The sequence below is a fragment of the Equus asinus genome, chromosome 5 (genome assembly GCF_041296235.1).
Source record: "Equus asinus isolate D_3611 breed Donkey chromosome 5, EquAss-T2T_v2, whole genome shotgun sequence".
NCBI classification, from domain to species: Eukaryota; Metazoa; Chordata; class Mammalia; order Perissodactyla; family Equidae; genus Equus; species Equus asinus.
In genome coordinates, this window is record NC_091794.1 from 78715756 (window position 1) to 78737614 (window position 21859).

At 53.4% G+C, this 21859-nt stretch overlaps 1 protein-coding gene and 1 long non-coding RNA gene across 9 annotated transcripts in view; one reads left to right on the top strand and one right to left on the bottom strand.

Moving 5' to 3' along the window:
• Positions 1–21859, bottom strand: part of LOC139045319 (uncharacterized) — a 65625-nt gene that overhangs the window by 41164 nt on the left and 2602 nt on the right. The gene's annotated exons all lie outside the window — the stretch shown is intronic.
• PTCH2 (patched 2) lies at positions 1892–21049 on the top strand. Of its 8 annotated transcripts, XR_011503425.1 has the most exons (23): positions 5944–6303; positions 6780–6972; positions 12570–12759; positions 12867–12936; positions 13123–13214; positions 13889–14084; positions 14687–14808; positions 14951–15098; positions 15178–15309; positions 15399–15554; positions 15638–15730; positions 16071–16196; positions 16290–16408; positions 16515–16863; positions 17009–17145; positions 17234–17321; positions 17413–17555; positions 17642–17822; positions 17953–18233; positions 18342–18479; positions 19575–19717; positions 19803–19902; positions 20318–21047. XR_011503425.1 is itself a non-coding variant. In XM_070510034.1 (22 exons), exons 1-22 carry the CDS (start codon positions 6232–6234, stop codon positions 20582–20584), a joined length of 3399 nt encoding a protein of 1132 aa, XP_070366135.1. In that variant the 5' UTR covers positions 5945–6231; the 3' UTR covers positions 20585–21049. The 8 variants fall into 8 exon arrangements, 5 of the variants coding, with proteins under 5 accessions (XP_044626592.1, XP_070366135.1, XP_070366136.1 ...); XR_006527866.2 differs by having other exon boundaries at positions 17009–17321; positions 18126–18233; positions 20318–21049; XM_070510034.1 differs by lacking the exon at positions 17009–17145 and having other exon boundaries at positions 5945–6303; positions 20318–21049.

Sequence of the window (21859 nt, forward strand, 5' to 3'; positions counted from 1 at the left end):
TGAGTAATCTTGCCTGATCTTAGTGTTGTTCTTATTGAATTTGTGAGAGACTAGATGAGCATTCCTTCCCTGGGGCATTTCCACCTCCACCAGCCTTCTTGGGAACTCTAGAGCTCAACATTCCTCCCACTGGTCAGGACAAGGTTCTTGAAAGTTTGCCCTAATCAGACAGGAGCTGAAATTGCCCAGGAGAAGTGGTTGAAACCAATAGGACTGAGAGGAGGTGGAAATAAAGAGCTATGGTGGGAGCCAGCCTGGGGGCGCAGCAGTTAAGGTCACATTCCACTTCGGCAGCCTGGGGTTTGCTGGCCCAGATCCCGGGTGCAGCCATACACACTGCTTATCAAGCCATACTGTGGCAGAAGTCCCACATATAAAATGGAGGAAGATGGGCATGGATGTTAGCTTAGGGTCAATCTTCCTCAGCAAAAAGAGGAGGATTGGCAGCAGATGTTAGCTCAGGGCTCATCTTCCTCAAAAAAACAAAGAGCTGTGGTGGTGCCCAAGATGGTCCCCTTTGGAACTGAAATTAAATTTGTGAGGCCCATGGGGCTGGCTCCATGGCACAGCAGTTAAGTTCACACACTCTGCTTTGGCAGCCCGGGGTTTGCTGGTTCAGATCCCAGGTGCAGACCTATGCACGGCTTGTCAAGCCATGCTGTGGCAGGCATCTCACATATAAAGTAGAGGAAGATGGGCACAGATGTTAGCTCAGGGCCAGTCTTCCTCAGCAAAAAGAGGAGGATTGGTGGCAGATGTTAGCTCAGGGCAATCTTCCTCAAAAAAATAAATAAATAAAAGTAATAAAAAGAGTGAAACTTAAAAAAAAAGAAAATTTGTGAGGCCCAGATGATGATAGGGACAATCTGGCCTGGGTGGAAGATCTGCCCTCTGGAATTTTGTTTGGCTTTGGCCAAATTACTGCCTCTCCTCTGCCCCTGAGTTTTCCCATCTGCAAAATGGGAAAGTTGGACTGAGTGACTTTTTTTTTTTTTTTTTTTTTAAAGATTTTATTTTTTCCTTTTTCTCCCCAAAGCCCCCCCGGTACATAGTTGTGTATTCTTCGTTGTGGGTTCTTCTAGTTGTGGCATGTGGGATGCTGCCTCAGCGTGGTTTGATGAGCAGTGCCGTGTCTGCGCCCAGGATTCGAACTAACAAAACACTGGGCCGCCTGCAGCGGAGTGCGCGAACTTAACCACTCGGCCACGGGGCCAGCCCCTGGACTGAGTGACTTTTAAAGGCCCTTCCTATTCTCAGGTTTTGTCCCTGCTCAGAGCTTTCTGGCCCTTGGGTCTTAGTGGCCCACGAGGCCAGAAGCCTGCTCCTTGACCACAGAAAGGGGATGAAGCGGGGTGAGTTTGGACTCGGGGTGGGGTGGGGCCGGAGAAGGGATTGATTAAACTGACCCAGAGCCTTTCTAGTCCCCTTCCTGATCTTCCCCACTGAACCCTTGGAACCCCTGACGGTAAGGTAGAGGAAAAACCTCTCCTCTGCCTTCCTCCTGCACAAGCCCATGAGCAGCCCTGCTCCAAGGAAAGGAGGGAACTGGAGAAAGCAGACAAGGTACGGGGTCCCCAGGGGAAGGCCTTGCTGAGTTTGAGTCCCAGCTGGGAGCAGCCCCCAGCTCAGGACACTGCTGCTATTGTCTCCAACAACTCCAACGCTGGCTGGGTGCCGGAGATGCTTTGATTTCTCTTCTCTGTGCTCTTTTTCTCTGCCAAAAGGCAGGGACAGTTTTTGTTTCCTTTTGGCAGCAGCTACAGAGGGTTTGAGTGTGTCTGAAATATAGTGAGCAACTGCATGTCCAGAAGCCAGCCGCCTCTCCATGGGATAGGAGCCACAAGAGCCAGGTAGGCAAAAGAGTTGACTGGGTCTGCCCTGCCTCTCCCAGTGATGCTCCATGAGAGAAGTGGAGGAAAGGAGGAAGGGGGCCTTCAAGGACTCTGGGGAGGTGTTGAGGAACAGGATTCTGGGAGCTTGCCAAGTCAGACAAAATTTGATGGCTACTACTCCAGGAACTTCTTCCCCCAGTAACACCTCATCCCTACCTGCTGGGAAGAGCTCCCGTGAGCCTGTAAGGGGGCTGACTGCCAAGATTGCCCTCCAAGCTGTTTCCCGTAGGCCGAACTTCTTCCCAGTCTTTCACCGCCTTACTTTTCCTATCCCACTCCCATCCGCAGTGGAGAGAGGGGGAATTGTCTTTAGTTGGAGCCCCAAGAGCAATCTCAGGGCCTGCACAGCCTAGTTTAGAAGCTGTTTCTTTATTTTTTTTTTTTAAGATTTTATTTTTTCCTTTTTCTCCCCAAAGCCCCCCCGGTACGTAGTTGTATATTCTTCGTTGTGGGTCCTTCCAGTTGTGGCATGTGGGACGCTGCCTCAGCGTGGTTTGATGAGCAGTGCCATGTCCACGCCCAGGATTCGAACCAATGAAACACTGGGCCGCCTGCAGCGGAACGCACGAACTTAACCACTCGGCCACGGGGCCAGCCCCTAGAAGCTGTTTCTATTTCTAGAGAAGTGCAGGGGGTATACTTACTTTATCCATAGCCATCCCTACTCCTAAGGAGCTACATGAGCCAGCCCTTTTAATGCTGCTTTTCTAAATAGTTAAATGTGTTTGAAGAAGGGGGAGAAGGGTGTGGGAAGGACCACCCAGACAGAAGGTCTAGAGCACTCAGCTCTGGTGGAGCTGACAGGGAGGGAATGAGGCTGGGCAGGAGAACACATTCTGCTGGAGCCCAGGATGACCTGTCCTTGGCCTGAGCTGTCTACCACCACCCAGAAGGATTGCATCAGGGGCTTTTTTGTCACGGGCAAATGCGGAGATTCTTCAATTCTTAACCTCTCTTATTCCCCCACCCTCAAGGTAAAAGGCCATTTTCTGATCTCTGGTTGCAGCTTCTGGCACTAGAGACTTGACAGGCGCTGTTGGCCTAATGCTGCCCACAGGAGCGTACATTCCCAGGCTGGGCCCGTAAATGTAATGGGTGGCAGTGGGGGGCTGCCAGGGCTCCTGCTTCCCTCTACCACATCTCAAGCTCATTGACTCTGCCTGGCCCAGACAACAGAAGCCAGCCCAAGGCATGGTAAGGGAGAGGCTTGCAGGAATGCCAGGGAAAGAAGGCATGCCTTGGCTCCTCTAGGGACTCCCACATGGACCCTACCCTGAAGCCCAGCTGATCGCTTTCCCCAAAACTCTGTGTGTGTGTATGTGTGTTTCACCTCACTTTTTCTGGCACTGTTCCTCAGCCACATATATTGTCTCATTTAATCCTTATGCCAGTGTCAGAGATTATATGACTTGTCCAAGATCTTATAGCCAGTAAGTGAAAGATGAAGACCTTGAACTGCGTCTTCTTCTAAATTCTGTCATCTTCCCACCTCTCCTATCTAATTCCTCTCACTTCTAGAAACCTTCCTAAGTACTCCAGCTCACAGTAGTTTCCCCTGTGGTCTCTGTGCTCCCTCTTAGCTATGAACTTCCATAAAGCAGGTGCCCTGCAACCCCAGAGTTTAGCCAAGTGGTAGACACATAAGAGACCCTAAGGCATGTTTGTCTCCTGAATCAGTAATTAGATTTGCTCCTTGGTGATAATGGGTTTAATGAAGTTGCTTTTCTCCCTTGTTATTCTTTGAAGAACTACTATGGTTTGGGCCCAAAACACAAACCCAGGTCCAACGGAAATGACAGTGAACAGGCTATTCCACAGCAATGCAGGCTGCTTGTAGAGAGGAAAGAGGAGCTTCCACTTCTCCTCTGTTCCCTGGGCTCTGTGGCTTTAGCTCACCCTGACTGAGGTCAGCTGTACTCAGGAAACCACTTTGTTGGAGAGAAGAAAGGTCATTTTGGAGCTTGGAGCGGCCAGAGAGCACAAGGTCCTGGGTTAGAAAGGTTGGAATTACAGACCAATTTCTCCTACCCTGGTCTTTGGCCTACAAGGCAAGACATTTTCTCAACAGAAAGGCCCTGCCCTGGAAGCATCCATAGAAATGCTGGACTTCACCACACTTGTTAGCAATGGTGGGCCTACAGTGGAAGCAGTGTCCCAAGGCCCAGGAGATTATAAATCTATTTCTCCATGGACCTTATCTCTTGCAGAGTCTGGTAAGAAGGAAGGAGATCTTAAGAGCTACTTACAGCAAATGCTCTCTACTTGCACTTTTTATGACACCTGTGCTGATTCCACGCCATACCCATCTTTCGCTATAGCCCCAAGAGCAATCTAGGGGCCCATACAGCCTAGTTTAGAAGCTATTTCTATTTCCAGAAAATTTCTGAGGTTACGCTTTCTTTATTCACAACAGGACCCACTCCTCTATGATAGGAAGAAATGGCTATGTACATATGCTGCTTATAATGTGCAGTTACTACTTGGCCAACAGCATCATACAGGTATTGGTTCCTCCACAGGCATTTTGCTGGATGAATGGACCAATGGAAGTGACAAACCTGTTAAGTGTTCATCCCCTCAGCGGAAAATTTCCCTTTCCCCAGGACTGAGGCTCTGGAGATGCTAATTGACACAAGTTTTCAAAAAGCAGTTTGGCAGTGTGTAGCAAGAGCCATAAAAATGTTCAATACTTTTTGACCCAACACCCTGACTCCTGGGAATCTGTCCTAAGAACATTCTCCACATGATTGGTGCAAAGACTGTGTAGTAACATGAAATGTTTATGATGTAATGATAAACAAGTCTGGAAGAATTGACCACAGACTTGGCCGGAGACAGTAGTAGTTGTGTTAGAGTCATGAATTTATTGGAGAATCTTTTTCTCTTTCCCAAACTTTACATGTTAGAATATTGATTTTTACCCTTCTCTGCCACTCAGGGTCAATCAGTCAGGAACCTGGCAGAAACAGCACTCTCAGATGCAATAGCTGATGAAAGTTTAATAAAAGAACTGTTCCCTGTTTCCAGTCCATTCCACCCTCGTTTCTGCAACTCTCAGTGACTCACTCGACAATTATTGAGCATCTACTTATTGTCTAGTGAGGGAGGCGGACTTTCAAGTACATAAATTGTGTCATAAATGCAATAATAAATATATAAATCTAGTGTCATGAGCATAAAGAAGCAACTATCTATCAGCAAGGAGGCATGTATCAAGGAAGACCTCAAATAGAGGATTGATTCATGTTCAGTTTTCTTTTCTTCTCCCCAAAGCCCCCCAGTATCTAGTTGTATATTCTAGTTGCAGGTCCTTCTGGTTGTGCTATGTGGGACACTGCCTCAGCCTGGGTTGATGAGCAGTGCTAGGTCCAAGCCCAAGATCTGAACCAGCGAAACCCTGGGCGGCGAAACCCTGGGCCAGCGAGGGGGACGTGCAAACTTAACCGCTCAGCCACAGGGCGGCCCCATGTGCAGTTTTGAAGGTTGTCTGCCAAGACTAAAGGGCCACAGCCTGTAGAAAGGCAGAAACGCATGGAATAACAAGGTGCATTTAGGAAATTACAAGTGGCTTCGCAGGGCTGGAAGAAACATTGGGTGGGTGGGAAGGAACTGTGGAAGAGAAGACTTTAGTGAGGTCAGCAGGGCTTTGTGTTTGGGAGCCATCATCAGATTTGCGTTTTAGAGAGGTCACTCTGGCCTCAGTGGAGAGAGTGGACCGAAGAGAGCAAGAATGAAGGGAGGCAGGGAAGAGTGAAAAGGAGAAAGAAGTCTTTGGGTCTTGGCTAGTCGGCCAGCAGATACCCTTTCTCAGCATTGGCCTGTCCTGACTTATACTTGGCCAACGCCGTGTCTCTCCGGGATTTCCCTCCCTCCTCCCCGCAGGCGGGCAGGGAAGGAAGGCGAGGGGTGGCCCTGCCTGGGTGGTCTCCTGCCCCGCCTCCCGCGGCGCCGTTGCCTAGCAGCGGATCCGGCCGCAAGGCTCCGGGTAATTTGCGGGCCCCTCAGCCAATGGGAGGGCGTCGCTCCGGCCCGCTCCCTTTTTTGGGGGCTACAGACGCCTCCGCGGCACTGCGGTCGCTACCTCCAGACCCGCCGGGCGTCGCGGGCCCGTGGCTTTGCCGGCACGCGGGACCCACTCCGGCCGCACCGCCCTGCTGCTCCCCGGTCTCACAGCCGCCGCTACACACCCGCACGCCGCCCTCACCCACGCCCGCGCCCGCTCCTTAGCGGCCCCACTGAATCCAACGCGGGGCCCCGCGGTACAGAGGGACCAGGCCGGCCGATGGGGGCTCCCAGATAACGCGGGTTGGGGGCGCCCACGCCCCCCATCCCCGCCAGCATGGCTCGGCCGCCGCCCCTCGGGGAACTGCCCCCGGGCTACACACCCCCAGCTCAACCCGCAGCACCCCAGGTGAGTGGAGGGGAAGCCGGAAGAAGGAAGATTAGGACCAGGTCTAGAGACCCCAGGTCTGTCACTCGGGCCTCTCTGCAGGGTGTGATGTCTCTAAGTGCCATGTGTTATTGCCCTCTTGGAAAAGGTGTGTCTGTCTGTCTGTGTCTCCTCTGGCATCCAGCTGGTGAGAGTGTCTGTGGGTTCACCTCTGTGTCCACCTGAGAATAGGTGTGTACTGTATATATGTATATATGTGTATGTATTCTACTCTCAAAGAACAGGTCTTTGCCTGAGGAGGTGTGTTTTGGGTGGGGGGCAGGAAACAGAGTTAAATCTTTTTCCAAGTTTTGGCGTGGGTCTGTGTAGGTCCTCCCTGTCCTGCATCCAGAAACCAAGAAGCCAGGGCTTGACAAAGGGTGCACATAGGGAGAAAAGCGAAGGATTGCATGCATTGTTGCAGTAATGCCTGGCTGACCCTTGTCTTTCCATCCCAGATCCTAGTTGGGAGCCTGAAGGCTCCACTCTGGCTTCGTGCTTACTTCCAGAGCCTGCTCTTCTCTCTGGGCTGCGGGATCCAGAGACACTGTGGCAAAGTGCTCTTCCTGGGACTGTTGGCCTTTGGGGCCCTGGCACTGGGTCTCCGAGTGGCCATCATTGAGACAGACCTAGAACAGCTCTGGGTGGAAGGTGAGTTGTGGACACTGGCCATAGCTACTTGGCTATGGGGAGCCCAAGACAAGAACAGAGTGAGGAACTGGCTACTGAGTTCTAGTAGGCTTTGCTCTGGGTCTAGAGGGGGCACCTGCCCACCAGAACCTGGGCATCTGGGAGCACTGCTCCCTCCCACACCTGGAAATGGACCTCTGCAGATGATGGAATGCTGTGAATAGGTCTATAAAATAGTTATCAGTGAGTATGTATGTTTATTTAGCATTTATTGCCAACCCTCTGTGTCTATTTTTGACTGCACGGCAGGGTTTGCGAAGGCAACTGAAACAAGACCCATCTTTCAGTAGCAAGGAAAGTGAAATCTGTGCTGGGATGTAACATACAATACAATACAAAGCAGAATATGATTATGTTGTATAAGAGAAGGAAAAGAGAGATCACATCTGACCAGAAGAATAAGAAAAGTTAGAACTGGAAGGCTGGGGAAACTGAGCAAATCATCTGGCAGGCCTCCAGGGAGAGGTCCCATGCAGCCAGGCGCCCTGCAACCATTGAGTAGAACAGCAGAAGAGAATCTGCACTTTGAGGCAACAACAGCATCAGATGGGACCAAATCCTCACTTCCTAATGGAAGCATTAGATGAAAATGATTTCTTAGGGGCCGGCCCAGTGGCACAGTGATTAAGGGCACATGTTCCACTTTGGTGGCCCGGGATTCGCCGGTTTGGACCCCAGGTGCGGACCTATGCACTGCTCATCAAGCCATGCTGTGGTAGGCGTCCCACATATAAAGTGGAGGAAGATGGGCACGGATGTTAGCTCAGGGCCAATCTTCCTCAAAAAAAAAAAAAAAGATTTCTTATTAATAATTTCAGGATAACTCTCTTCTTTCCTGGCGCCTGGTTTTATATGGCAGCCGTTTAACAGAGTCAAACTCCCCTCTGTTCTTCGCTGGGAACTTTGCATTTGTGGGCTCCCTCGAATCTCCCCCAGCCCTGGCCCACACCCAAAGGCAGGGCCCAGGTTAGAGTCTCACAACCTTGAGTTATTTCAAATGCTGACAAGCCCTGGGATCCAAAGCAGATGTTTCTTGGAGCCTGCCTGCCTGTTGGGCTCCCACACCCCGTCCCCACCCTACCCCCAGCCCTCTGCAGACTCTCACATACATACACACTCTAGGCCAGCCCTAGGGTCCAGAGCAGATGTTTCTCTGTGCCTGCCTGCCTGCCTGCCCCCAGCCCCAGGACACACATGTGCATACACACACATACACATACCCCCACCCACACCACTGCTGCCTGGGTGGTCCCAAATGACTCTTGGATTTCCTGCCACAATAGAAGCTGTCTCCCTCCCCTTCCTCCTCTATTCTCTAGATCTTCCCCGCTAAACACTACTTGAGCCTCCATGTTTCCTCATCCTCTCTCGTACACTCTAGCGTAGGACAGGCTAGATCCCACCAGATTTTTGCTGCTATTTGGAGGAGGGTGATGTCAGGAGGGTGATGTAGCCAATTCCTAGGGCTTTTTTCTTTATTTCAGAGCACCACTCTGTCCTGTGTTGGCTAGGGCTGGGGGCAAGATAAAGGCAGTGGTCCTGACCTGATCTGTCCTCTGTAATTGAGCCTTCATAATAGTTGAGGAGGCAATGAGTTGCTGATCCAGGTGAGGACTGAAGAGTATTCTCTATTTCTTTCCCGTTTGCTAATACAGAAAGCGAAGGAAGAAGCAAAACATTGGCTATCAGAGTTCTGGGCCAGAGTTCAGGGTCCTCTCCAGCTTTGCCATGGAGAGACTTGGGATGTGACTTGCCCCTCCTGATCAATTTTAAAGCTAAAAGGCTTGGAGATAGATTGTTCTCTAAAATAAAAATCACAATAGATAGCCCAATGGTACTTACACGAGCAGTGATAGAGATGATTTGCACTTGGAGCTGTTCCTGAAGATAAGGAACATACAGACGTTCCATTTAGAAGGCAGAGAACAGCCACATAGCAATTGGTAGAACCACTATCTACTCAAATAGCCCAGGCTGAAACTTTGGGAGACAGCCTCAGTCCTTCTGGCTCACCTAATTGGTTACTAAACCAGCAAATTCTTCCTTCTTAACCTCTCTCATAACAGACCCCTCCTTTCCACGCTTACGGCCATTGCTCTGGTTGGGGCCTTTTTCATTCTCTGGCAGTACACTGCTGATTCTAACGTTTAGAATGCTTTTAGCCACATAAAAGAGAAAGATAGGAAAGGAGGGAAGGTAGGAGGGAAGAAGGAAGAAGATTGATGTATTATCTCCTGTCACAAGAAATGTGGCAGTAGACAGTAGAGAAGTTCCAGGATGGTTAATTCAGCAAACCAAGGACATCAGCAAGGACTCCGTTTCTTTCTGTCTTTCCCCTCTGCCTTCTTCAGCACGTTGGGCTTTTGTCCTCAGGCTTATCACCTTCTCATCCCAAGGTGGCTGCTGCAGTGGCAGAAAAAGGAAGTCATCTCTGTCTTGCATCTCTTTGAAAGTGAGGAAAAATTTATGAGAAGCCCCCCAGCCAACCTCCCATTTGATCACTTTGGCAAGAACTGTTTGTAGCATCCTATGCCTAAATCCTTCACTTGGCAAAGGCAATGGAATTAACTGTGATTGATTCTTAGACTAATCAAACGTCACCCCCTGAGGCTGGGGAGGGGTCCAGCTGCCCTGAGTCACTGGGCCTTTCAGAGGATGGCCAATGAAATCAAAAGGTCTGTCGGCCCCACCTTCAAATCTGCCTCCACACTGCCCTCCTGTGGTGGATCTAAATCTGATTGAGCCAGCCCTCTCCTTAAGCGCCCTTTGACTGCTTCCCTCAGGTTTGGGGTCTCCAGAATCAAGGCCCAGCTTCTTAGCGCATATTCTACGCCCTCCTGTATCTAACTCGTTTTTTTTTTTGAAGATTTCATTTTTCCTTTTTCTCCCCAAAGCCCCCCGGTACATAGTTGTGCATTTTTAGTCGTGGGTCCTTCTAGCTGTGGCATGTGGGATGCCTCCTCAGCATGGCCTGACAAGCGGTGCCATGTCCGTGCCCAGGATCCGAACCAGCGAAACCCTGGGCCGCTGAAGTGCACGAACTTAACCACTGGGCCACGGGGCCGACCCCTGTATCTAACTCTTGATTGCTTCTCCGGCATTGTCTCTGCCTCACTCTTAGCAGTCCAGCAACGCTGAGCCTTCCACAGTTCCCTGCACAGACCTCGTCCAGAAAGCCTTTTCCTGGTCCAGAAAGCCTTCTTCCCTTGGCCGATTCCTATTCATCATTCACAACTCCACTCCAGAATATATTTTTAGGTGATGAAAAAGTTCAGGTCTTCTCACCTCTCTGCTCAAAACCTACCATGCTTCCCCATCTCACTCAGAGACAGCCTGAGTCCCTACAAGAGCTTACAGGTGAAATTTCTGGACCAAAGATTATGAACATTTCTGAGGGTCTTGATACGTTATTGCAATATTGCTTCCCCCGAATATTGTACCAAATTACACTCCTGTGGTAGGTTGGAGTGCTCTCCTGTAAGCCAGCAATGAGTGCTATCAATTTTAAAGTTTTTGCTAATTTGATGGATGGTAATTTATTGCTGTTTTAATTTGCATTTACAGGTTTCCCTCTAAGCTGGGCTCTTTTTCCATAGTAGTTAGCCAATTATATTCTCCTTTTTGTAAAGGCACAAAAGCTTTTAACAAATGTATTGATTTTGCTTTCTCCTTCCCCTGTTTGCCTATTTCTTCCCCATTACTTATAGTCTTTTTTTCCTCCAGTTCTTTCTCATTTTTCTGTCACGTCATTTCTCTCCCAGCAACTGTTGAATGGTAACTCCATATCTGTACCTACTACGTGCTGGGCAATTTCCTAAGTACTTTGCTTGCATTGATTTTAATTCTACCAAGGGAGGCATTGTCCCCATTTTACAGATGAGGAAATCGAGGGTCAGAGGGACTAACTAACTGCCCCAAGCACAGACTGAGTATCAGAGCCAAGGCTCGAAGCCGGGTCTGTGCAGATTCTTGGTGCTCCTCCACACCTGCTGTCTCTTCTTGCCCTCACAATACATCCAGTTCATCTGTCCTCGTACTGTCGTCATTGTTGTCGGCCAAGGTTTATTGTTCTCTTCCTCATTTTTTCTGAGGATTCTTTATTCTCTCTGAGTTCTTTCTCTTGTTTTCTTATTAGCTCTCTCTGGGTTCCTTCCTTCTCCCATGCCTCTTTCCCCTCAGCAAACTCACTTACTGCCGGGAGCTTATGTCTGTCCTCCCCTCCTGTCCCTCTTTGTGGCAGCTGTGGCCTAAGCCTGGGGAAGTAAACACTGCAGTGCAGCCTGGGGAAGGTTTGAGGAGTCAGGGAAGGAAGAAAAAGAGTAGGTGGAATTTGTCAGTGGAGGGGGCAGGTGGCTGTGTGAGACTGTGTTTATGAGAGTAGGGCCTGGAATGTGACTTGGTAGGGGATGTGAGCATAAGGGCAAATCGGTGTTGGGGGTTGCCAAGGGTTTGGGGTTCTCATGAGTGAGGAGATTATGCGGGTTTGAAAAAGAGATTGGGGAGCATGATGGTCCCAGGTGGGGCTCGAGTCTCAGAGAAGAGTGTGTGTGGGCCCCAGGGGTGAAGTGACCAACAAGAAGAGGCCCCAGACAGGGGGAAGCACACTGGGTCTAAGACCAGACCAAGTCCACAGAGCTTCGGGGTGGTTTGACACTGGCGCTCGCCTTCCTCCAAACCACAGTCAGGTCATATCCCCTGACAGCGTCCTCGCCACCCCCGGGCCCCAGTTATAGACTGTGACTCCGTGGCCAGCATGACGCAGGCCTCAAGGGGTGCTAAGGTCAGGAGACTAAGGCAGGGCTGGCACTGGGATTCCCCGTTGTCTGGACAGTGAGACTGGTGAAAGGGATCTGGAACCCCTTCTTCCCCTTGGCCCACTTTGATGTCACGTCTGCCAAGATACGTGCACTGATTCCATGTATTTCTTGCATGAGTGGAAGCAGTGTGTTGACAGCATCACGCTAAAGACTGTCTGATCCACCCCCTCGCCTGTGTCACCACAGAGCCCATTCTTACCAGGCCCTCCCATCCCTACCCTCTTTCCAGAGCAATTCGCAAAAAGCCATATGGATATAAATCACTGCCCTGCCCAGGGCAACCTGAACTAGGAACCAGCCCGAGCCCTAGACCTGTTCTTTTAGGAGACCCTCCCAAGGGCAGCCTCCCTATTGGCCCCTTTTGTCGCTCCTTGTCCTCCCCACCACAGCAGAGAGAGTCTGAGTAAGGGCTCCCTTACCAGGACACCCCCATAATCCCAGCCTGGCCCAGCTTATTTTTAAGTTATTTGTCCCAAACCCAGCCAACTTGGTTCATGTTTAAACCTTAGACCAAACCAGAATTCGATAGAGCCTCTCGCTTCCCTGTCAGAGCTCCGGATCCTGAGCAGAGGGCCAGGAGCCTGGGGAGTCAGTGTGACCATCAGGGAGAAGGCAGGGGCTTCTCTCAGCAGTGCTTCTCCCGCTTGTCCTGGGAGGCCTCAGTGGGTTAGGGTCCCACATCCCCAGAGCTCTGATCCACCGAGGCGCTCTCCTCCCAGCTTTCTCTCTCTGCTCTGGCAGTGGGCAGCCGGGTGAGCCAGGAGCTGCATTACACCAAGGAGAAGCTGGGGGAGGAGGCTGCGTACACCTCCCAGATGCTGATACAGACTCCCCGCCAGGAAGGGGAGAATGTTCTCACGCCTGAGGCACTTGGCCTCCACCTCCAGGCAGCCCTCACCGCCAGTAAAGTGCAAGTATCACTCTACGGAAAGTGAGTCTGGCTGAGCCCCTGAACAGCTGGGAGTGAGATGTGCTATGACCAAGCTAGAGCAGGAATCCCTCTCTTCTGCTGATCTCCTCTGCCTCTGGCTATTGTAGGTCCTGGGATTTGAACAAAATCTGCTACAAATCAGGAGTCCCCCTAATTGAAAATGGAATGATTGAGCGGGTGAGTATCCTGAGCTGTTCTCTGAGATTGGGTCGAGGTTGAACCTTTTCTGCAGTAGGGGAGGGCTCAGAAGGATTCCGGGAGGCTAAAGTCTGGAGGTAGGGGGGTTGCAGAGGGCATCCTGCAAAGATTGTGGAGAAAGGAGCCCAGGGACAGGACTGATGTGGACTGGGATGTCCCTGGCAGATGATTGAGAAGCTGTTTCCGTGCGTGATCCTCACTCCCCTCGACTGCTTCTGGGAGGGAGCCAAGCTCCAAGGGGGCTCTGCCTACTTGCCGTGAGTGCTGCCTCAGCTGCTGCCGGGCCCTGCCTCCCTGCTTCGTCCCCTGCCAGGATTTCCCCAGCAGAAAGGAGGGGTGGGAGTGAAAATGATGATCGAAACCTCACCCACGGCCTAATTACCTCCCAGGCCAGGGTCAGAGCGTGGGCTACCCCAGGGCTCTCTCCACATCCCTCTTCTCATCACCTCCAAAGGAAAGGCAGACCTGTCTTATTTAAACAGAACAAAACACAAAGATGTATAAGATCTGAGCGAAGGAGAAAAAAGATGCCCAGAAAGAGACTTTGCCGGGAGAGTTAGCTAGGGATCAGCTGAGCTGTTGCCAGTGTCAGAAAGAAAACCTATTACAGGCAGGTGCCCGTATGGTTATATATTAGAACCAAGGGTAGATGGCTTGGGAAGGGGCTCAGTGGGACTTTTCTGGGCCTTTTCCATGTATTAAGTACCATCTGTCCTGATGTCCATCTCAGCCCCTTAGATCCATCCACAGCTCACTGCAGCAGCCTGGTGGGCTGAGCCTGGGAGCTCTGGGAAGCTGAACCCTACACCCCCCTATGGAGGGACAAATGGGCAGCTAGGAGGAGGGTCGCGTACAGCATGGGTCCCCTAGCAACAGTTTGGAGGGTGGGAATTGATCCCTGATTCTCACCAACCATGGGCTCTCCTCCCAGGGGTCGCCCCGACATCCAGTGGACCAACCTGGATCCAGAGCAGCTGCTAGAGGAGCTGGGCCCCTTTGCCTCCCTTGAGGGCTTCCGGGAGCTGCTAGACAAGGCACAGGTGGGCCAGGCCTACGTGGGGCGGCCCTGTCTGCACCCTGATGACCTCCACTGCCCGCCTAGTGCCCCTAACCGTCACAGCAGGCAGGTGCGTTCCGGCCAGGTCTGCCAGGGAAGGCAGTTTTCCTTACCTTATCCCTCCCCGTATGTTCCTCTGTTCTGGGCGAGAGTGGATTATGCTCTGTGCTCTGCCCCCCACTTCCTGGACATTGTTACCCTGCCCCCACTGTGCTAGACACCTAGAATATTCCATTCCGTTCAGTTCTCCTAAGGAACCAAGTGGCATATGAAGCCCTTTGTCCTTTTCTAAGCCCAGAAAGGCTAGACTTTATCAAAATAGGCTTTATATGGAAACTGAGGACGAATTAGCTGAGTATGAATATCATACCTAGTTTCCTGAGTGTCTGTGTGGCCCTGTGAATGTGGACCTTTTTCCAAAACCCACCAAAGTTATGCCAGCTTCTCCCAGCAGCCTATTTCCAGGCCTCTGCTCCCTCTTGTGGCCTCCTCTCTGCAGGACACCAGCTGTTCACTTACAGAGGAGACAAGAGGCTCAGGAGAATAGTTGCCTGCACTTCAGGCCTACAGAGCTCCATGGCAGGCATGTTTCCTGGAGGTACCAGCCTAGGGACACCCAGGTATCCACAGCCAGGACCATGAGTAATAAACCCCTCTCTTGTCCCCCTCCAGCCTCCCAATGTGGCTCAGGAGTTGAGTGGGGGCTGCCACGGCTTCTCCCACAAGTTCATGCACTGGCAGGAAGAACTGCTGCTGGGAGGCATGGCCAGAGACTCCCAAGGACAGCTGCTGAGGTAGGGCCTCCCGTGGGAGTTGGCCAGGGGACCCCAGGCATGGGAGTCTACACTCTGATGCCAGGAAGCTCTGGCAGAAGCCCCTGCACCCCCCTAACCGAGTGTTTAGCTCTGACCCCTAATTCTCCTGCACCCCCACCAGGGCAGAGGCCCTGCAAAGTACCTTCCTGCTAATGAGTCCCCGGCAGCTGTATGAGCACTTCCGGGGCGACTACCAGACACATGACATTGGCTGGAGCGAGGAGCAGGCTGGCACAGTGCTGCAGGCCTGGCAGCGGCGCTTTGTGCAGGTCAGTGTGGAGGAGGATGAGGGCAATGCCTTGAGGCTACTCCCTCCTCCTGCCCCTCAGATCCACCCTGTCTCTCCAGCTGGCCCAGGAGGCCCTGCCTGGGAATGCATCCCAGCAGATCCACGCCTTCTCCTCCACTACCCTGGATGACATCCTGCACGCCTTCTCTGAAGTCAGTGCTGCCCGTGTGGTCGGAGGCTATCTGCTCATGGTGGGTCGTGCTCCTGGCCCCTTGCCTCACCTCCACCTGGTGCCCACCCTGGGAGCCCCTGTCCAAGACTGTGCCCTCTCTCCCCACAGCTGGCCTATGCCTGCGTGACGATGCTGCGATGGGACTGTGCCCGGTCCCAGGGTGCTGTGGGCCTTGCCGGGGTGCTGCTGGTGGCCCTGGCCGTGGCCTCAGGCCTTGGGCTCTGTGCCCTGCTCGGCATCGCCTTCAATGCTGCCACTACCCAGGTATGCCAGGACTGCCGGGCAGACTGGGTGCCACAGCCCAGGCTACTCAGTTCCTCCAGCTGCCCGCCCCTGTGCCCCTCCAGGTGCTGCCCTTCTTGGCGCTGGGCATCGGCGTGGATGACATCTTCCTGCTGGCACATGCCTTCACAGAGGCTCCACCTGGCACCCCTCTTCAGGTGAGGCCTCGTCCTCCTGCCTGGGCTCACCTGAGGCAGTTCTGCATAGGAGTTAAGAGCATTTTGGTTGGGTGACCTTGGACTGGTAATTAACCTCTCTGTGCCTCAGTTTCCTCATCTGTAAACAGGGGTAACAATAGTGCTTATGTCGTAAGGGTTGTTGTGAGGATGGGTAAGATAATTCATGTCGAGCGCTTGGAACAGTGCATGGCACATACGTGGTACTCAATAAATGTTAGCTGCTGTATAGTTACTGTCCCTCCTCTGCCATCCCAAGTTCCCGAGCCTCCCCTTCACTCTACCTTGAAGACCCATGTCCCCCCCTCCCCCATCCTGGCAGGAGCGCACAGGTGAGTGTCTGCAGCGCACCGGCACCAGCGTCACACTCACGTCCGTCAACAACATGGTTGCGTTCTTCATGGCCGCCCTGGTTCCCATCCCTGCACTGCGGGCCTTCTCCTTGCAGGTGAGGCATCACGAATGGGGCCTGGGCTCAGGGTGGGCATGGAGCTGGGGCCATGCTTCATCCAGCTTTGTGCCCGTTCTGTCCATCCCCCAGGCAGCCATAGTGGTTGGCTGCAACTTTGCAGCCGTGATGCTTGTCTTCCCAGCAGTCCTCAGCTTGGACCTGCACCGGCGCCACTGCCAGCGCCTTGATGTGCTCTGCTGCTTCTCTAGGTACCCCCACCCCACCAGACCTTCCTCCCTTGGCCCCATCCCATCCTGTCCCCTCAGCAGCATTTCCAGGCACAGACCTGTCACCCCCTTGCTCTGCCTCTTCCAGCCCCTGCTCTGCTCGGGTGATTCAGATTCTGCCCCAGGAGCTGGAGGATAGGACAGTACCAGTAGGCATTGCCCACCTGACTGCCACAGTTCAAGCCTTTGCCCACTGTGAAACCAACAGCCAGCATGTGGTCACCATCCTACCCCCGCAAGCCCACCTGGTGCCCCCACCTTCCGACCCACTGGGCTCTGAGCTCTTCAGCCCAGGAGGGTCCACAAGGGACCTTCTAGGCCAGGAGGAGGGGACAAGGCAGAAGGCGGCCTGCAAGTCCCTGCCCTGTGCCCGCTGGAATCTTGCCCATTTCGCCCGCTATCACTTTGCACCCTTGCTGCTCCAGTCACACACCAAGGTAAGACTCCAGGCCCCGGAAGTCGAGCTGGGCCAGGGCAGAGGCTTAGGTGTCTCTGGGCCCCAAGAAGAGCAGAGGGCCTGGCCCACCACCTGAGGGCTCAGGGGCATCCCAGGGCCTCCGGCTTAGTTGCCATCTCCCACAGGCCATGGTGCTGGTGCTTTTTGGGGCTCTTCTGGGCCTGAGCCTCTACGGAGCAACCTTGGTGCAGGATGGGCTGGCCTTGACAGATGTGGTGCCTCGGGGCACCAAGGAGCATGCCTTCCTGAGCGCCCAGCTCAGGTACTTCTCCCTGTATGAGGTGGCCCTGGTGACACAGGGTGGCTTTGACTACGCCCACTCCCAACGCGCCCTCTTTGATCTGCACCAGCGCTTCAGTTCCCTCAAGGCTGTGCTGCCCCCGCCTGCCACCCAGGCGCCCCGCACCTGGCTGCACTATTACCGCAACTGGCTACAGGGTGAGTGGCGAGGAGACCCACAAGGAGGGCTGCTGCAGGCAGGAGCCCCCGGGCCCACAGGCTAACTGTACCCTACCCTCTTCTCCCCCAGGAATACAGGCTGCATTTGACCAGGACTGGGCTTCTGGGCGCATCACCCGTCACTCATACCGCAATGGCTCTGAGGATGGGGCCCTGGCCTACAAACTGCTCATCCAGACTGGGGATGTCCAGGAGCCTCTGGATTTTAGCCAGGTTGGGAAAGGGCTGGAAGGGTCAGGGAGCATAGAGGGGCTCCAGGTCTCATGAGCCCAGGCCTTCAGCCTACTCTGCCTCTGCAGCTGACCACGAGAAAGCTGGTGGACAAGGAGGGGCTAATTCCACCGGAGCTCTTCTACTTGGGGCTGACCGTGTGGGTGAGCAGTGACCCCCTAGGTCTGGCAGCCTCACAGGCCAACTTCTACCCCCCACCTCCTGAGTGGCTGCATGACAAGTACGACACCACCGGGGAGAACCTTCGCAGTGAGTCCGGGGGCAGCCCAGCAACAGCCTCGGCCTGGGCCCACACAGGCTCTACCCTAAGGCCCTGCCCACTGCTCCCTATGCTCACTGGCCACTCCTTCCTCTCCCTGCCGCCCCCTCCCCTCCGCAGTCCCGGCGGCCCAGCCCCTGGAGTTTGCCCAGTTCCCCTTCCTACTGCATGGCCTCCAGAAGACTGCAGACTTCGTGGAGGCCATCGAGGGGGCCCGGGCAGCGTGTGCCGAGGCAGGCCGGGCTGGGGTGCGTGCCTACCCCAGCGGCTCCCCCTTCCTCTTCTGGGAGCAGTATCTGGGCCTGCGGCACTGCTTCCTGCTGGCTGTTTGCATCCTGTTGGTGTGCACTTTCCTCGTCTGTGCCCTGCTGCTGCTCAACCCCTGGACAGCTGGCCTCATAGTGAGTCCTTAGAGGAGTGGCCAGAGAGACCCGTGGCTGCCCCACCCTCCCCTGCCCATCCCGTTATCCCTTTTCCCAGGAGCCCTGGGTGAGCCCTGCCCTTCCCAGGTGCTGGTCCTGGCGATGATGACTGTGGAGCTCTTTGGCATCATGGGTTTCCTGGGCATCAAGCTGAGCGCCATCCCTGTGGTGATCCTTGTGGCTTCTGTAGGCATTGGTGTCGAGTTCACGGTCCACGTGGCGCTAGTGAGTACAGGCACGGGGCAGGGGCAGGCCAGCTGATTCAGTGTTCATCAGATGATTATCAAGCACCTACTGTGTGATGGATACTATTCAAGAGTTGGGGCTATAATAGCAATACAGACAATCTTTACCTTCAAGGAGCTTGTATTCTAAGGGCTAGAGGTAGACAGTAAACAAGTAAACAAATAAATAAGCAAGCAGCCATTTCAGTAGAGACAAGGGGACAAAGACCTGACGAGAATGGGGTGAGGACAGAATGGAAGGTGAGAACATGGGAACCAGCAGGTCTCCCAGATGGTTTTACTGTGAAGGAGATCAGAGAAATGGGATGGTAGCTGGGTGGCAAGTGAATAAAGGTGGAATTCTACCAAGACAGAGATGGCAGAACCAAGGCAGGCAGGCCTTTCTCAAGGCGTGTTGTCTGGAAGAGGAGGGGTGGGCCGTGGGGTGGGGGCCACAGGACAGCTGGAAGCACCAACATAAACCTGGCCAGACCTCACAAACAGCTCCCTTCTTTTTTTATCCCATAATTTCCCTATTATTACTCTGATTATAAGAACAATATATACTCCTTAGGGAAAAGAAAGTCTGTATGCAGAAAAGTACAAAGAAATAACTAGAAATCCTCTGAAATGCCACCCTGAGAAGTAACTGTTATCCCTTTGGTGTCTGTCCTTCTAGACCAGAGGTCAGCAAACTTTTCCTATAAAGGGCCTGTTAGTAAATATTTTAGGCTTGGCAGGCCATGTAGCTTCTGTTGCAAGCCTGCCACTGTAGCACTAAGGTAGCCACAGACAATAGGCAAGTGAATGGGTGTGGCTGTGTTCCCACAAACCTTTATTTACAAAAACTGGTGACAGGCTGTAGTTTGCCGACCTATTCTAGACATCTTTCTGTGTCTCACCAGACACATCTGTACAGTGTTCCCTGAATGGACTCATGCATGCTTCCTGGACAGTTCCCAGGGACTCAGTTCACCTGGCCTTCTGTGGGCCAAGGCCTGGGCAAACCCTGGGGACAGATGAGCAAAAGTTGGGGGCATAGAGACCTGGCCTTGGTTGGCCGAGGAGCAGCTCCAGGACCACTTTGTTCCCCCAGGGCTTCCTGACCACCCAGGGTAGCCGGAACCTGCGGGCTGCCCGGGCCCTAGAGCACACATTTGCCCCGGTGACCGATGGGGCTGTCTCCACATTGCTGGGTCTGCTCATGCTTGCTGGTTCCAACTTTGACTTCATCATAAGGTAGGGGAGGGCGCGGGGCAAGGAGGCAGGGCCTGCCTTCGGTGGCAGCAGGGCCTGCCCAGGCTGACCACCCACCCCCACCCAGGTACTTCTTCGTAGTGCTGACAGTGCTCACGCTCCTCGGCCTCCTCCATGGGCTTGTGCTGCTGCCTGTGCTGCTGTCCATCCTGGGCCCCCCACCAGAGGTGACCATACCCTTTGCTCCTAGCCCAGCAGATAGGGAAGGGACAGGCAAGGGAAGGGACAGACCCAGGACAAAATGCTCTCAGTGCCAATAGAAAGGGCGCAGCTCACAAGGACCCTCCCCATGAGGTGCTGCCAACTGAAGGTGGCATCCTCTCCCTTTGCCCAGATACCATGTCCCTTTCCCTCAGCCCTCCTGGCTCCTTCATGGGACTGAGCTTAGCCTTTTGGGGTCCAGAGCAAAGTACAGGTTTGCCCCAGGCCTCACTATGCTATCCCTTGTCAGCTCTCATATTCCGCCGGAGGCCAGCAAGGACCCCAGCCTCCCAACAGTTGTGATGAGGCACTGGGGAGGTGCTGAAGGGGACTGCAGCCCTGGTAGCTCCTGGGCTCACTGGGGCTGGTGTCTCCCCGTAGGTGGTACAGCTGTACAAGGAGAGCCCAGAGGTCCTGAGCCCCCCAGCTCCACGGGGAGGAGGGCTCAGATGGGGGATGTCCCCCACTCTGCCCCAGAGCTTTGCCAGAGTGACTACCTCCATGACCGTGGCCCTCCACCCACCCCCACTGCCTGGCGCCTACATCCACCCAGCCTCTGATGAGCCTACTTGGTCCCCTGCTGCCATACCAGCTGCCAGCAGCTCCAGCAACCTCAGTTCTAGGGGACTGTGTCCCACAACTGGGTGAAGGAGCAGCTGAAGCACTGGGTGGGTTCCTGAGTGCAAGACGCTCTCCTGGAGAGCCCTGCTGCTGTCTGTCTGCATGCCCTCCCCTGACTCAGCCATCACAGACGTCCCTGCTATCAGACAAAACCGCCACCCTCTAGGCTGGGAGCAGCCTTGTGCCCCTGGGTCCTGTGGGCCTGTGCCTGTGTCTGGGTGGGGGTAAAAGCCAGCACTTCAGGCTGCAGTGCAGCCCTGTTCCCTCTCCCGCTCACACGGCTGCCCCCCAGCAGACCAAGCCTGTGGGATCCTCTAGCCAGTCCAGGCCCAGCCCTCTTCTGCTTGGTGACTCCTGGGTAGGCTCTCTGAAGCCCTGCCCACCTCCTACCACATAAATTATTTATATGAAGATGTTTATTTTTGTAGTGTGTGTAGATATTAGCTATGCTGAAAGTTTTATTTTTAAAGAGTGAAATATATTCTATATGAACTCAGCTCAAATGACTTTGGTGCTTTTCTTTCAGACAGACTTGAGAGTTTGCAAATGGAGTTGTCAGGGTCTAAGGTCCTGGGGTTACTCTAGTTCTGGGTGGGAAAGGCCCCAGGTTCTACATTTTTGTCACATGACTTTGGTCTGTTTATTCACCTGGCAACTGAAGACGATGTTCAGCAAACACATATTGGTCATATAGCTGGTAAGAGAGTCCAGGCTAAGTGCTTAGTATACAAAATGATACAAATTTTTTTTGGTGTCAAACCCTACCGTGTGGCTTTCAGAGCCATCATAATCCAGCCCTGAGCACCTATCCAGACTCATCTCCCACCTTCCTGTTTCAGCCGAGTGAGGGGCATGGGTGGAAGGGCCCAGCCACGCTACAGGTGGGAGGTGAAGTGGGAGCAGATTGGGAAAGTGGCCAGTTGAAGCAGAGATGGGAACAGCAGGGACTGGGGAGATAGTTTAGGAGTTTTATGCCCAGACCAACTGCCTCTGCAAGTCAGCAGTCACCCTGGCCCCCCAGAGGCATCTTTGGCCAGACAACCAAGGAACCAGATGAGAGAACTGTCCAGAAATTGAGGTTGTGCTAGCAACCGGCGAGGCACTGTATTTAGGCTCTTTGCTCTGTGAAGCTTGAACAGTCCCATTGTACCAGGGCCTTGAAAGTTCTGGCCACACCCTGGGCGAGAGTACAGAGCCCCACCCGATGGGGTGGGAGAGAGGTCTCTTATTGCCCTTCTCCAGCTATTCCAGGGCTCAGTCTCCACTGACACACATACACACCCTGGGCTCGCGCCACCCCCG